The 13455-nt window shown below is 44.9% G+C and overlaps 3 protein-coding genes across 5 annotated transcripts; 1 reads left to right on the forward strand and 2 right to left on the reverse strand.

The window, feature by feature from the left end:
* The first annotated feature begins 316 nt into the window (after nt 1–316).
* On the forward strand, nt 317–5798 carry LOC101079237 (15-hydroxyprostaglandin dehydrogenase [NAD(+)]-like). 2 transcript variants are annotated; one of them, XM_011611360.2, is made up of 9 exons: nt 317–375; nt 452–493; nt 3896–4040; nt 4382–4505; nt 4673–4779; nt 4845–4941; nt 5009–5085; nt 5162–5319; nt 5438–5798. In XM_011611360.2, the coding sequence occupies exons 1-9, from the start codon at nt 332–334 to the stop codon at nt 5553–5555; spliced, it is 912 nt and encodes a 303-aa protein (XP_011609662.2). In that variant the 5' UTR covers nt 317–331; the 3' UTR covers nt 5556–5798. The 2 variants fall into 2 exon arrangements, with proteins under 2 accessions (XP_011609662.2, XP_011609665.2); XM_011611363.2 differs by lacking the exon at nt 317–375 and having other exon boundaries at nt 461–493; nt 3832–4040.
* Nucleotides 5799–6949: 1151 nt separating this feature from the next.
* On the reverse strand, nt 6950–9604 carry cldn30d (claudin-4). Its single transcript, XM_003971025.3, has 2 exons — nt 9525–9604; nt 6950–8751 (listed from the first exon to the last, which is right to left on the reverse strand). Exon 2 carries the CDS (start codon nt 8285–8287, stop codon nt 7346–7348), a length of 942 nt encoding a protein of 313 aa, XP_003971074.2. The 5' UTR covers nt 8288–8751; nt 9525–9604; the 3' UTR covers nt 6950–7345.
* A 256-nt stretch (nt 9605–9860) lies between these two features.
* LOC101079688 (claudin-4) lies at nt 9861–13343 on the reverse strand. 2 transcript variants are annotated; one of them, XM_029847851.1, is made up of 3 exons: nt 13088–13331; nt 12665–12907; nt 9861–12521 (listed from the first exon to the last, which is right to left on the reverse strand). In XM_029847851.1, exon 3 carries the CDS (start codon nt 11054–11056, stop codon nt 10427–10429), a length of 630 nt encoding a protein of 209 aa, XP_029703711.1. In that variant the 5' UTR covers nt 11057–12521; nt 12665–12907; nt 13088–13331; the 3' UTR covers nt 9861–10426. The 2 variants fall into 2 exon arrangements, with proteins under 2 accessions (XP_029703711.1, XP_011609714.1); XM_011611412.2 differs by having other exon boundaries at nt 11335–12521; nt 13088–13343.
* Between the last annotated feature and the right edge of the window lie 112 nt (nt 13344–13455).

Consider the following 13455-nt stretch of genomic DNA (forward strand, 5'->3'; position numbering starts at 1 on the left):
ATACATGTGTGTATGTGTGTGTATGTAGTAGTGATAAAAGGTCATAGTCTTTCTAATCAAAACCCCTTTGAAAATTGAGGTCAAAGTCTCTCGGAACATCACCAAGCTTTTATCAGCTGTTCCTTGGCCCGTTATCAGCAATTCCTGAAAATTTTATTTAAAAAAAACATTGATCACTTTATTTTACTCAAAAAAAAAAAACCTAACAAAAATTGTTGCATAAGCTTGGCGGAGGTAATAAATACTAAATACCTCCACTTTAGAGGTTGTCTGATAGCCGGTGTTTGTCTCTTGTCTCTTTGTTAGCAAAATAACTAAAGAAAAGATTTTCATGGGCCAAGGAACAGCTGGTTACATTTCACAATGTTCTAGAAGGTACTTTGACCAAAAGGCTTTTATCAGAAAGCAACCTACCATGTTATGTAACCTTGTAATACTATCTATACTCCAGGTGTAGGTCTCAATTTGTGGGGGAATGTTCTGCCTGCCTCAGGTCTGTGCGCTCTGCTTTTCTAATAAGTTTGCTGTGTTTTCATCGTTAACTGTTGGTTGATATATGTCCTTTTGTGTAAGTATATTTACTTGTTTATTGGTGTGTTAAAACACTAATTAATATGAATGTATGAATAGTGAACTGTGGACAACTCTTTTGTTATTTTTAGGATTAGATGGAAAATACTGCTGAGGTCAAAATGCCAGTGTGTAAAATGTAAAAGATTTTTAACAAGAATGAAACCATTTGTTTGTCATACTACGCAAACCACATCACAACTTTAGTGAGAATACAGACTGAATAATATCAATTATGGCAGTTCATACCTCGGCAGCTTTATTGATATTATTATTGTTATATTAAGAAATGAGCTGTCTCTACGCAGGTCTCTTGAATAGTGCTTGCATTTTGTTTAAAATAAGCTTAAATGATTACCTAATTTTGCACAATACGCAAAGCTTTTATTTCTAACACGGACGTTTGTCTCTTTTGAGTCGTAGCCAATTATACCGTGATTCAACATTTCACTTTATTGTTGTGTACGCGTCACCGTAGACAATATGAATTCCGTGAATTTACTTGAATATTTTCTGATGACGTGAACGCATCTTGGATCCCCGGAGGTGTCCGCATTTAACCCCTGTCAATATTTGATCAGAAATCAATGTTGTTGTTGTAACAATCAGTCAAGATAAACTCGGGTTTGTGATTCGACATTCTCTTCCCCCTTGTTCGATTGTAACAAATGAGCAGGTGTTCGAAAATCCGCCATCGCACAGGAACGTAAACACTTCACTCTTCCTTATTTTACACACGTGTCCGTATTGGAGCTGCACGTGCGCGTCACTTGAGTACAGTTTTTACAGGAATTCCTTTTTTCCCGGAGATCTCTCTCTCTCTCTCTCTCTCTCTCTCTCTCTCTCTCTCTCTCTCTCTCTCTCTCTCTCTCTCTCTCTCTCCTCTCTCTCTCTCCTCCTCTCTCTCCTCTCCTCTCTCTCTCTCTCTCTCTCTCTCTCTCTCTCTCTCTCTCTCTCTCTCTCTCTCTCTCTGTCTCTCTTTCCAAGTTATACTTTCTGAACACGTGGGATCTACATGTGGTTTCATGTGTACGAGGGGGATTGTGTTTATGTTGCTACCTTCAACAACACCGAGGAAGTCGTTCTGAAACATATAGTTGGTAATATAAATGCACTATTGGCTGGAATGCGTGTGTGCGCGCGCGCGTGCCCAAGAGAGCGGGGACGCTGCGGAACGAAAGTTACTGCTTCTGTTCAATGACGTTTAAAGTTGTAACGTCACACACACACACACACACACACACACACACACACACACACACACACACACACAGTGTAGCACAAGTAATATGGAGTATTTATGCCTTCAAACTGGCTGCAAGGAAACGAGATTGTGGTTTTCTGCATAAAAAGTAAACGCGATGCAAAACTAGAAAATAATGCAAGTCAATATATTTATTAAAGTCTGACAGGAAACCTGAAGGAATGGGCGTAAATATACACGGCATGTGAACTGCCAACCAGTACTAAACAACAGCAAATAAAGTTGGCTTATTATTATGGCTAATAATCTGTTATTATACTGTTCTGACTTGTAAAGCCATCCCAGGAACATTTGTAGAACAGCTGTGGCATGCGCCTAATCTCTCCCTGCATGATTGAAATTACTGCATTATGCCTTTAAACGATGGGTCGTCTTAAATTTGTGCAGGTTTATTGCTGATCTGAATCCCAGGTTGTACATTTCAAATGGAAAGGAACATTATGCAAGCTATAGTATTGCCAAAATCCCCCCACACACCTAAGCAGGGTGTGGCAGACAAGACTGGACCCGTCACCCCCGTTCTGGCATTATTGTATCAACACCAGTGAAGTGTGTCAAACTGGATTGAAGCATTAATGTCCCCCATCCTGTGGTTATTTGTAGGCATGAGTGACACTAATTGTGCGTGTGATGTGATTTTAAGGAAGAAATTTCCTGCCCTTTAATACAAGGAATTTTCACAGACCCGTGTGAGGTTTTGCAATGTGGGTGTATCAAAATAGTGGTGTGTGGCACCTGTATCCACCCAAGTCTGATGCTAGATGGTCTAACCCAGGGTGACATACACGTACAGTGTGAGTAGAGAATGGAAATAAAATACTGGGTGGAAGATAAAGTGCCCTGTGTTTGAGTTAAGTAAGAAAAGAATGGGACCCAGTAAAGAGCTGTGAGGTGCACCTCTACCTCCAACATAACAGGACAGAGTCGTGGGAGTTTTAAATCCGTCAATCTTAGTACAGTGTTTGTTTTGACTTGTGGGTTGCTACACGTGCTTAAAGCACTGAATGGAACCCAGGCTAAACCTGTTTGAACGATGAGGCGCATCCCTGCCGACAACCGTTAAAGCTGAAGAGTTCGCAGCCACGGTCCTCCGCAGACACACACCTCATACCTGTCTGCCTCTTTCTGGCCCCCTCACTGTCAACAAGCTGATTTTGTTTAATGGCAGCGGCCTATTCTTTACAGGCCCGTGACCACGGCGACAACATAAAGCTCTCAGGCTTTGTCCAGCTCTCTGGAGTTCTTTTGCAGTGCAATCAGCAGTGAAATGGCAGAGGGCCGCTGGGATGAAAACACAAGTCAGCAGCTGGTCAGCAAAGTTGAAAGCCGTTAAATGGTGGATTTGCCCTGTAAGCAAGATGGGTTTGTGATGGGCTTTGTCCACTGGGTGACTATAGCATCAAAAATAGACTTTTTCATAACCACTCATACATATTTTTAGACTATGTACCGATAAAAGCGTATAAGATACCTTCCATCCTTGCAAGCATTTTCAACTGTTTAAATAAATGTTTTACAGTCAACATAACACTACTACAAAGAAAATCCAAAGCCATGTTCTTAACATTACTGTGATTTAAGATGGGGTCACCGCTACTGGTTTGCTCTGAGCTCCACAGTTGAGGTGCTTTAAATACAATGATTGTGTGTAACAGTGTCTTATTGTTGACTCATGTTCATAGAACGCTCATAATAAACATCAGGCAGCACTCTGTCTCCGTCTAGTGTTCAATTAGAGGTACAACAGTTATATTAACATTAAAAATATAATATTCATCATAAACTATGATAACTAGATTAAATTCGGAAGTGTTAAAAAATCACCCCAAGTACATTGGATTCATTTGTTTGTTTGTTTGTTTGTTTTGGTCAGCTTTATAAGGTAATAGAATTGGGTAGGCGATGGCATTACAACATTTTGTAACGTTGTCAGATTTCGCTTCCTGTGCCCCATTCTAAATTCACGGGTTTTAACATGCTAACTTTACTGTTCTCAGCCCCCTTTGATCAGATGGGTGGGGTTTTCCCAAAATGACAAACTTCTCCAATTTCACTCGTTAGAAAAAAACCCGCAGGCGTCTCAAACGTTGTCTGCTCTGAACGAGGATCAGAAATGGCGTTAAATGGCCAAATCGCAGTCGTGACCGGGGCAGCAATGGGCATAGGAAGAGCCATAACAGAGACTCTCCTGCAGAACGGTGCAAAGGTACAGTTTGGCCTCATTTTACAGAATTACCTTTCAGGGTTCCTGTTTTGCTCTAATTGTACACTAATTAAACTAACGTCGTTTTCATAGTCTTTATCCGTGATCAAAACGGGAAATTGTGGTTTATTTTGTAACTACATCGTATTTCTTTCCTCTTACTGGAAACTTTAAAGTCTATTTAACGACTTAAACTCTTTTTTTGTTAATGAAGAGCGCCCCCAAGCGGCGACTTGGCGGTGATGCGTAATGAAAAACACTTGCTAAATGTTTGCATGCCATGTTTTTCCGCTGCTACATTTGATGGGGTTTATAAATTCGTGTTCCTGTCCTCTCCACCACAGGTAGCCCTGATAGATGTCGATGAAATCGCAGGCAGGAGTTTATTGGAGATTCTGGAGAAACAGTTTGGATCTGACAGGGTTCTGTTCCTGAGCTGTGATGTGGAATCAGAGGAGAAACTCAAAGGTCTCTCCTTCTCTCCGACACAAACACAAACTTAATCTGTCAACCCTTGATCACAGACCCAAAAATACATCAGTCAAACAAAGAAATGAAGACAAAGGAAAAGAAAATCCACCTTGTTCCATTGATCCTCTAACCTAGTTTAATTTTCCAAATTGTTTTGTTTAAAGTTGCTTTTCAGAAAATTGCAGAAACGTTTGGAGGCGTGGACATCTATTGCAACAATGCTGGCATCCTGAACGAGATCCAGTGGCAGAAAACCATCTCCATTAACCTTGTAAGAAAGTGCCCCTCGTTTCTTCTGCCAGAGGGGGGGGTGGTCCTGACTGCGGTGTGTTGCAGGTGTCTGCCATCAGCGGCAACTACCTGGCCCTGGAGCACATGAGCAGGCAGAACGGTGGCCGCGGAGGTGTCATTGTCAACATATCGTCCATGGCCGGCGAGTACAAAGTGCTGCGATCGTCTCTCGGAACGTTTCGGGGGTATTTGACCCTTTGACTCTGCAGGTATCGGTCCTCTGCCCTCGTGTCCTGTTTATACGGCCTCCAAGCACGGACTGCTGGGCTTCACCCGCGCCATGGCGGTGAGGTCACGCCGTTTATCCTTACCTTAGCACGGAAAGGTCCGCTTCTCTTTTTTGATTTTTCCTCTTTGAACAGGCTGCCTCCAGAGCATCGGGCTACGGCGTGCGTGTCAACGCGCTCTGTCCCAGTTTCGTCCAAACGGAGCTTTTTTCCGGCGGCCCGTCCAGGCTGGGACAGTTCGCCCATCTGGCTGACGAGGTCGCTCAGTTTGCAGAAAAGATTGGGATCTTAACGTAAGGCTCCCCTTCGCAGAAATCTCAACATTTTGGTTCATGTCTCACCTAAATCTCTTAATGCAAACCCACAGTCGTCGTTGACGTGCACATTTGTTGACGTGGTGTTGCGTTTCAGGGTTGGGGAGGTCGCGGAGGCCTTCCTGGAGCTCGCCACGGATGAGACGAAGAACGGAGAGGCCCTCCTGCTGCTTCCAAAAAGAAAGCAATATGTGACTTTTCCTTCCTTTCTGTAATTTCTGGGGTTTGAGCGGGAAAATATTCAAAAAAATCAGATGGATTGCCAGTGTTGGGAAAGTCCTTAATGCCACAGAATTTTAAAGAAAGCATCCGTCCATCCAGTGATTTTCAGTGGCGTTTTCATCTGTTCAGCAGGCGAAATTCTTTAGCCCTGACTCTGTGCTGTTGTTGACATAAAGTCACCATGTAATACCGCCATCATGTTCTTATTTGGTGCTCATTAAAGCTCACAGTTTGAAGTGCTGCCTTTTTTAGCCTTGAATGTAACATAATGAAAACTCACATATCCAATTTTATAATGCACCAAACTATTTGAATAGTAGATGTAATCTGGTGGAAACAACTGTAACTTGTGTCCAGCCTTGTTTAGTCATTTAGTGCTTAGTTCAATCAATATGAAGGAATTTTAAAAAATGAAATGAGCTAAAATATTAGATTTAAGGTCAGTTTAATACATTTAGGAGATTTCAAAGGGCCTAAACTAGGTCAAGGGTCAGGTGAAAACCCAGACCTTGCCAAGTAATTCTCAATCCAGACACACATACATATAGGTTATCTGTGACTTTGAGCTTTGTTATTTATTCTTCTTTCTAACGCCGGCATCAATCGATCTGTCCGTCTGTCCTTCAGAAACATAACAAGTTATAATGAAAGTTTCAGGAATTGAGATTTGCCAAAGGAACAGATAATTAAAATTTGGTGAGGTTCTAGATTCTGGGAATCTTCAACCTTTGATCAAAGAAAAGGAGCATAAAGCAGCCTACTAAGTTGTAGAACCTTGTTTTACTCCTGCCTATATCCAGTATATATTATAATACTATAAAGTCTTCAGCTGTTGTACGGCCCCTGAAGGGTAAAAAAATAAATTCATTTGATCATAAAATCTGCATCACATACAATACTTTAAGGTTATATATATTTATATTTCCTGATTAAAATGTGTAACTAAGCTCTCAACATCTGGGAATCTGTAAATGTCTTGCAGGGGTCGGACTGTAGGTGGCAGCAGAGAGCTGCTGACTGAGGGTTTCCAGTTGGTGTAAAATTTCTTAAATGAGATAATTTTCTGAGTGTTCCTGAAGTTCAGAAGGTACATTTTTAATCCCTAAAATTCATGAAAACAGAGATAAAATAATGATGCAGTCGTGTTGTGTCATCAACAACGTTCGAGATGTGAATAACAAAAGATGCGTCATTTTAAAAGACCGATACCAACACGAGCTGCTCACTGCAAACACGATCCGCTGAAACCAAATTTGACTCCTCGACAAACACCTCATCTGGCAGGTGTGACAGCACTTTCTGTCAAACCAGTTTGTCCTGGGCTGTGAACCTCCTGCCTGAAATGTTGGTTTAAGAGATGCGAGTGGAAAAAAGAGCGGACATTTTCTTTTTTCTTTTTAAACTTCAGGCTGTTTATTAAAATGTAAACATACAAATATCCTTCATTGGTGCAGGCGGCAAAATCCACCCGTTACAGTTTACTGACTCATTTGTGGGAAGAGCTGTTTCAAACATTGAGAGAGGAGAAAAAGTAATGCCCTGCTCTAAATTTCTACCAGAAACAAAGAAATTAAACAGTCCCAGGTAAAATCTTCTAAGTCATCCTTATTCAGTGCATCACAAAGTGGTGGATTAGCATCATGAACAACATTTTACCTGAGATTTTCTATGAGAGGACAGAGTATTTCTGCTGGCTCTACTGGTGAAGAGATCGTGAGGTGAACAGGTGAACAGGTAAACACAGAACTCGTTGATAGACTCATACAAAATATCTAAAAAAGCGTCACAGGTACGTCCTCGTTGGGTTCGCGGATGAGTCCTCGTTCTCGCCGTTGGCCAGTAAACTCTCGTCCATCGCTTGTTTCAGCTGAGACTTTGTCGACGGCGCCTCGCTGTGTTCGGACTCCGGTTTCTTCAGCCGAGACTTCGTGGTCGATGCCCACGACGCCTCCGACTCCTGCCGGGAGCTCTGCTCCGGCGCCACCCCCCCAAGAGGCCCCGTGTACAGTTTAGTCGACGACATTTCGTAGTTGGCGGGCCGGGGGACAATGGGCGGAATTTGTGCCGTAGGCCCTCTGGACCCTGCGCGGGTGGACCCGTTGGAGGAGCGGACCACCAGGTAGCGCACGGAGGGGCTCTTGTCTTCGTCGTGAGCTTTCAGGGGGCACGCTGAGCTGATGAACAGACCCCCTCCCAGAATGAGCAAGATCGAGGAACCCCACCCGATGTAGAGACAGGCTCCGATCTCCCTCCGCTGAGCATCGATAGAGGCGCTGTAGAACCTCCTCACAATGGCCCCCGCTGCCCAGGAGGTGGGGATGAGAAGGAGGACCCCCGTGACGATCAGCACGGCCCCCGCCGCTACAGCCACCTTACCTTTCACGCCGTTGCTTTCTTCATCTAGGAAGCGCGTGCATTTCCCTCCGATGAAGGCCAGAATCAGGCCCACGCCTCCTACAGTGATGGCGAGGACGGTCAGAGCCCTGGCGGCCTGCAGGTCGGCGCTGAGAGCCAGCAGGGAGTCATAGGGCTTACACTGGATCTGGCCGGTGCTCTGGATCACACAGGTCATCCAGATGCCCTCCCAGATGGTCTGGGACGTGACAATGGTGCTTCCCACGAAGGCGGTGACGCGCCACATGGGCAGTATGCAGCTGATGATGACCCCTGCCCATCCCACCAGGCAGAGGACGCCCGCCAACATCTGCATCCCCATGGAAGCCATAACGCAGAGGCCAAGAGGACCAAATCAGCCCCGACAGTCCACAGCGAGCGTGCTACGGTTTAGCTGGTCCCACCACGCTCCTTCCGCTGTCACTCCTAATTTTTCCGGCTCAGTTCTTCTTCCTTCGTCAGATTTCCACCGTCTTCATTGCTGCCTCCACTTCTGTCACTTCCCGCTCGCCGTGCCTGCAACATTAGGAGGCGTCCCGGGTACGAGCTGCTTCAGTTGTGGGTCTGACTCCAGGTGTGTCTCAGCTTGGCCTCGGCTGGTTTGTTTACAACCTGCTCTGCCTCATTTCTCCCCTCCTCCCTCCGTATTTCCTATTCAACGGCGCTCCGTCTGTTCACAGTGGCACATTAGTGACTGCCTGGGAGCTACTGGCCAGGTGTAGCTGCGCCACACCTCTTTTACAAAAAAGAAAAGGGGAGGAGGTTGACAGAAAGATGGGTGGGGGGGTAGAGTAGCTGTGAAAGAGTGACATCATCACTTAGTTTCCTCATCTGTGCCTCCTTTTGGAAAAACTGATTTTCTGTGAGCTCTTCTGTGAGATATTTCTTTAAAGATTGCAAGAATGCAGAATATACATGAAACCAGTTTAACTCCAATAGCACCCCCCCGGCACACACACACACACAAACACACACACACACACACACACACGAATATGTTGGTGAGGGTGATAACCTTTGACCTGCCAAGAGTCATAGTGTTGATGAGAAACCCTCGTTTTGGGGGCTCCTGAGCTCTTTGAATGAATACGTGCTCCACTTGGAGGGCACAACAGCGCCCCCTGCCTGTGCCCTGCTACTTAAAACTCCCAGAGATCATTATTGGTATTGATCTCCGTGGCTCACTTCATGTTGGACAGTTTCACTTGTGTTTTGTGGTTTCTTGTCTTCAAACAACTATTGGTATCTGGTTTAATCCAGCAGGATGAGTGGACACAACATTATCTTTCACGCAAACAACCTTGTTTATTCTGACCTCTTCTTAGTGTTTTTAGATCCACATTAGTCACAATACCCAATAATTTGGATGTGGTGGACCAAACAAGGTCTTTTATGATGGTAAAACAGGAGTAGGGAGGGAGCGGATTGAACAAGAAAACAAAGATACAATAAAATGCCCACCTATCCATTACCTGTGACTGAAGCACAAAGAGGACTGAGGGCGGGGGCGCTAGGCAATAAAGCCAAGATGTTTAAACAGAGACTGTGTGGGGGGAAACAGAACTTACCTGGATCCACAACTGTTTTTATCCCAGCCTGAGAGACGCAACCTGCCTGGCAACTGAAGGTCCAGTGGGAAGCTCTATGGGGTCGTGAGCAGCCATTGGACAGAACGGGGTCAGGTGGGATTCACACAGGTGGAATCATTCAGGGAGATGGCAGCTAAGGCTAGCGACAAGGTATTTGCTATGACGCAAAGAAAAAAGCCCTTGTTCACCTCTGGTACAGAAACAAATAGGAAGGAATGAGTCTGTTTGAGGTTTTAATCAAACTCTGCACCCACGACGGCAGATTTGGCCCCTCTAATTCAGCAAGATAGTGAGGAAAATAAATCTCTGCACATGTACAAAGAAGCATATATTTATTAATAGGAGGCAATTGATGCACACACAGTAAAGATTAACATAACAGTTGAGTGTCGTGAAAAGGGAATATTTTGCTTTTTTTAAAAACAAAGAACAGATCTGACACACTAATATAGGTTTAGTCTTTGTGCATTTCTTTGGCGGTTAAGAACACGACCTGTTTGAACTCAAAGACTTGAAAAACCAGATTTTCTCTCGAGGCAGTGCTTCGGTGTTTGTCGTCGCTGTCCTACCCTTTCAAAAATTTTAAAAATAGTAAAGTAAGCGTGCTCAAGGGTGGAACGAAAATGTTTCAAAAAGGAAAATAAAATAACATCAAAAAGGAAGGAAACACTCCAAACAGCTGAGAATCAACGCTACCAGTATCAATAACTGCAGCGGGAGATGTATAAATACATGATTGGAAATTCTACAGGTTATTGGTAAATGTGAACACAACAACATGTGCTGGAGATAAAACACAGTTTTCATCAGATGTGATTCTCACAGACATCGATTCAACCAAATTCTGTCCCGGTTCCGGATCCAGTCGGCGGTTTGGGATCCTAGACGTACGCTTTGCTGCTGTCGACCGAGCGAGCTTTGGAATACTTCACGTCATAGTCATAGTCTTTGGGGGGGCAGGAGCTGCAGAGGAGCCCCCCGCCCAGGAACAGCAGCCCTGCGGAGGCCCAGCCGATGTAGAGCGATGCCCCCAGCTCCCTCCTCTGAGCGTTGGTCAAGATGGGGTTGTAGAAGTCCCGGATGATGGTGTTGGCGGTCCAGCAGACGGGGATCAGCACCAGGAGGCCAGCGATGATGAAGATGATCCCTGAAGCGATGGCCACTTTGCACTTCTGGGCTTCATCCTGAACAAAGTTGGTGCACTTGCCGCCCACCACTCCGAGAAAGATCCCGAAGACCCCGACGATGATCGCTATGACGACAAGCGCTCTGGCGGCCTGCAGGTCTTGAGGCAGGATCAGGAGGGAGTCGTAGATCTTGCACTGCATCTGACCCGTGCTCTGAGTTACGCAGTTCATCCACAAACCCTCCCAGATCACCTGAGCGGTGACAATGTTGGCCCCGATAAAGGCCGTGACTTTCCAGGTGGGGAGGGCGCAGATGATGATGCTCCCCAGGAAGCCGATGACGGCCAGGGCCAGACCCAGGATCTGTCTTCCCGTGGACACCATGCTGAGGCTCTGCTGCTATCTCAAACTGAGTGCTTATGACAGAGCGAGGGATTTATTTCCTGCTCACACACTGGTTTCAGTGTAAAAGAAGTCAGAGGAGGAGTTTACCACCATTGTTCCCCCACTCAAACTGGTTTGAGAAGACATCTCGCCTGACCAGATTGTTTCTGAACAGAGAGGAATTGCAGAGATGCTCAAGTGTGTGTGACCCTCTTAAGTGATTAAAACCTGCAGGTATCGGTTGGAAATCCTTCAATACGAATAAAGAAGGGACAACGTTTCCCGAGAAGGTATATTTATGGGAAAAAAAGTGACAATACTGGAAAATCTTGGAATTTAGTATCAGTTTCTATCAGTTGTGAAACCGTTTCGTTTAACAAAACCTACAAAAGTCAAAGCAGAACTCAAATATAGCTCATTTAGCCTTAATTATCATTTCCTGATTATTAGAATAGGAAGCCTTTTGTACCAGAATGACAAAATACACTTAATAAATAAACTCACTAAGCTCTGGCAAAACATAAAATAATGATGGCGGATCTCTGTGAGTAAAAGCACAAAATTAGATTCTAAAGCTTAATTTTGTTGAGTAAAATTTAAATATAGTTTAAAAAAAAGTTTAAAATATGATACAGAATTAACCAATTTGTGAGTTTTTAAACTTCTAAATGGAAGTTTGTTGATCGGGGCTCCTTCACGGTTCATTTCCTAAAATTGGCCAATGTCGAGGCAGATGCTCTGTTGTGGTCCACAGATTATAGCATGGAGATCATCCTCGGGGAAAAACCGAGGACCGATACTGGGGGGACACTCCCTCGGTCAATGTTTACAGCCTCTTACAGCAGGAGGCCTGCAAATGTCTCCTCAAACACTGGTAAAACACTACTGACTTTCACATACAATATCAGCCCTCAATTGTCATTTTTTTCCTCTTCTTGAATTATAAAAGGACTAGAAGTGTCTAAAAATACACATGTAAAGTTGTATTAATTCTGTTATTTGTAAGTTTATCAAATTAAGACCTGTAGCTGCTTGGTTGTGTCCACTGAGACTCACTGTAGACGCTGTACAAAGGTGGACCTTTATTCAGGGAGTTGTAGGCTCGCAGTTCGGTCTGCGCTGCCCGACTCATCCTGGAGTTGTTCGACCCCATGGTGTCAGCCCTGATGGACGCTGGGCGGGTGGAGCTGCTGCTGAACGGAGCCACGCTGCTGTTGGGCACGTTGAGGTACTGCAGAGGTCGAGGCGTCTCCTGGCCGCAGACGATGCAGATGAGAGCTCCTCCCAGCAGAAGCAGCAGGGAGGAGACCCAGCCGATGTAGACGGAGGAGCCCACCTCCCTCTTCAAGGCTGCTGTCACCAAGGGGTCGTTGTAGACTGAAATGGTGATCGCCGCCGACCAGCTGGCTGAGATCAGACACAGGATGCCTGCTATGACACAAAGAGCCCCACCCAGCAGACATGCCTGAAAAACATAAAGATACTAGCATGAAACATTGAAATGGCTGCCATTAATACACCCTTTAACAACATGAATGTAAATGGGATCTTACACACACAGTAATTCAACTGTGTGAGTAATTTGTGATAAAAACACAACTTCTGCACCTTCTTTCTGGACGAATAGTTACTCAGATGCTCTAGCTGGTCAGGCGGACGCCCGCTACAGTTGGCTACGCCTCCTCCCAGGAGGGTGACAAGGAATCCCAAAATGCCAGCAAGGATGGAGATCAACGTGAGTGCACGTCCGGCCTGGATGTCGGAGGTCATGGTGTTGGAGGTGGTGTGTCTCTTGCACTGCATCTGTCCTGTGGCCTGCAGGATACAGTGCAGCCACAGACCGTCCCACACCTACAGGCAGGATTTAAAAAAACATTTAAGCTGACGGAGCTTCAGGATGTCATCTATTTCCATAGCATAGTCCCCTCTTTGGTTGATATTGTGAAAATTTGTGATGATTTAAACACCCATAGTGAGCTTATGTAGAACTTCTTCATTTTGACATCTTTGCACAGTAGCATGAGAACTTACCGACTGCGCCGTTATAATATTTGCTCCCACGAACGATGTCTCCCGCCACATTGGCAGCCCGCATGCCAAGCACACTCCTAAAATGCCCAGTAGAACCAGTGCAAGGCCTCCAATCAGCCTTCCCTGACCCTCCATTTCAAAAAGGAAGCTGCTTTTTTCAGCAGTACCATAAAGGAAGAGGTACTAAAATGTTAACTTCCCTAAAAATAGACAATGACAATTTCGCATCTTGTCTCCAGTGAAATGGGGACTAAGATCCTGTTGCCTGCTCTTTTCTTTTCTTTGCTGTTATGTTAAGGGGTCAGATGACACAAAAATCAACAGACAGCGAGGTGACAGTAAATATTAGCTCACTTAAATGCCTCGGA

Source organism: Takifugu rubripes, chromosome 15 (genome assembly GCF_901000725.2).
Source record: "Takifugu rubripes chromosome 15, fTakRub1.2, whole genome shotgun sequence".
NCBI lineage: Eukaryota > Metazoa > Chordata > Actinopteri > Tetraodontiformes > Tetraodontidae > Takifugu > Takifugu rubripes.

Bases quoted from the DNA above. Each gene is read 5' to 3' on its own strand.
- cldn30d (XM_003971025.3), bottom strand. From the start codon at position 8,287: ATGGCTTCCATGGGGATGCAGATGTTGGCGGGCGTCCTCTGCCTGGTG.
- LOC101079688 (XM_011611412.2), bottom strand. From the start codon at position 13,222: ATGGAGGGTCAGGGAAGGCTGATTGGAGGCCTTGCACTGGTTCTACTG. The intron at 12,908-13,087 runs GTAAGTTCTCAT...TCCTGCCTGTAG, and splicing joins ATATTATAACGGCGCAGTCG to GTGTGGGACGGTCTGTGGCT. The intron at 12,522-12,664 runs GTGCAGAAGTTG...TATGTTTTTCAG, and splicing joins ACTATTCGTCCAGAAAGAAG to GCATGTCTGCTGGGTGGGGC.
- LOC101079237 (XM_011611360.2), top strand. From the start codon at position 332: ATGGGCCAAGGAACAGCTGGTTACATTTCACAATGTTCTAGAAG. The intron at 4,780-4,844 runs GTAAGAAAGTGC...GGTGTGTTGCAG, and splicing joins AAACCATCTCCATTAACCTT to GTGTCTGCCATCAGCGGCAA. The intron at 5,086-5,161 runs GTGAGGTCACGC...CTCTTTGAACAG, and splicing joins GCTTCACCCGCGCCATGGCG to GCTGCCTCCAGAGCATCGGG.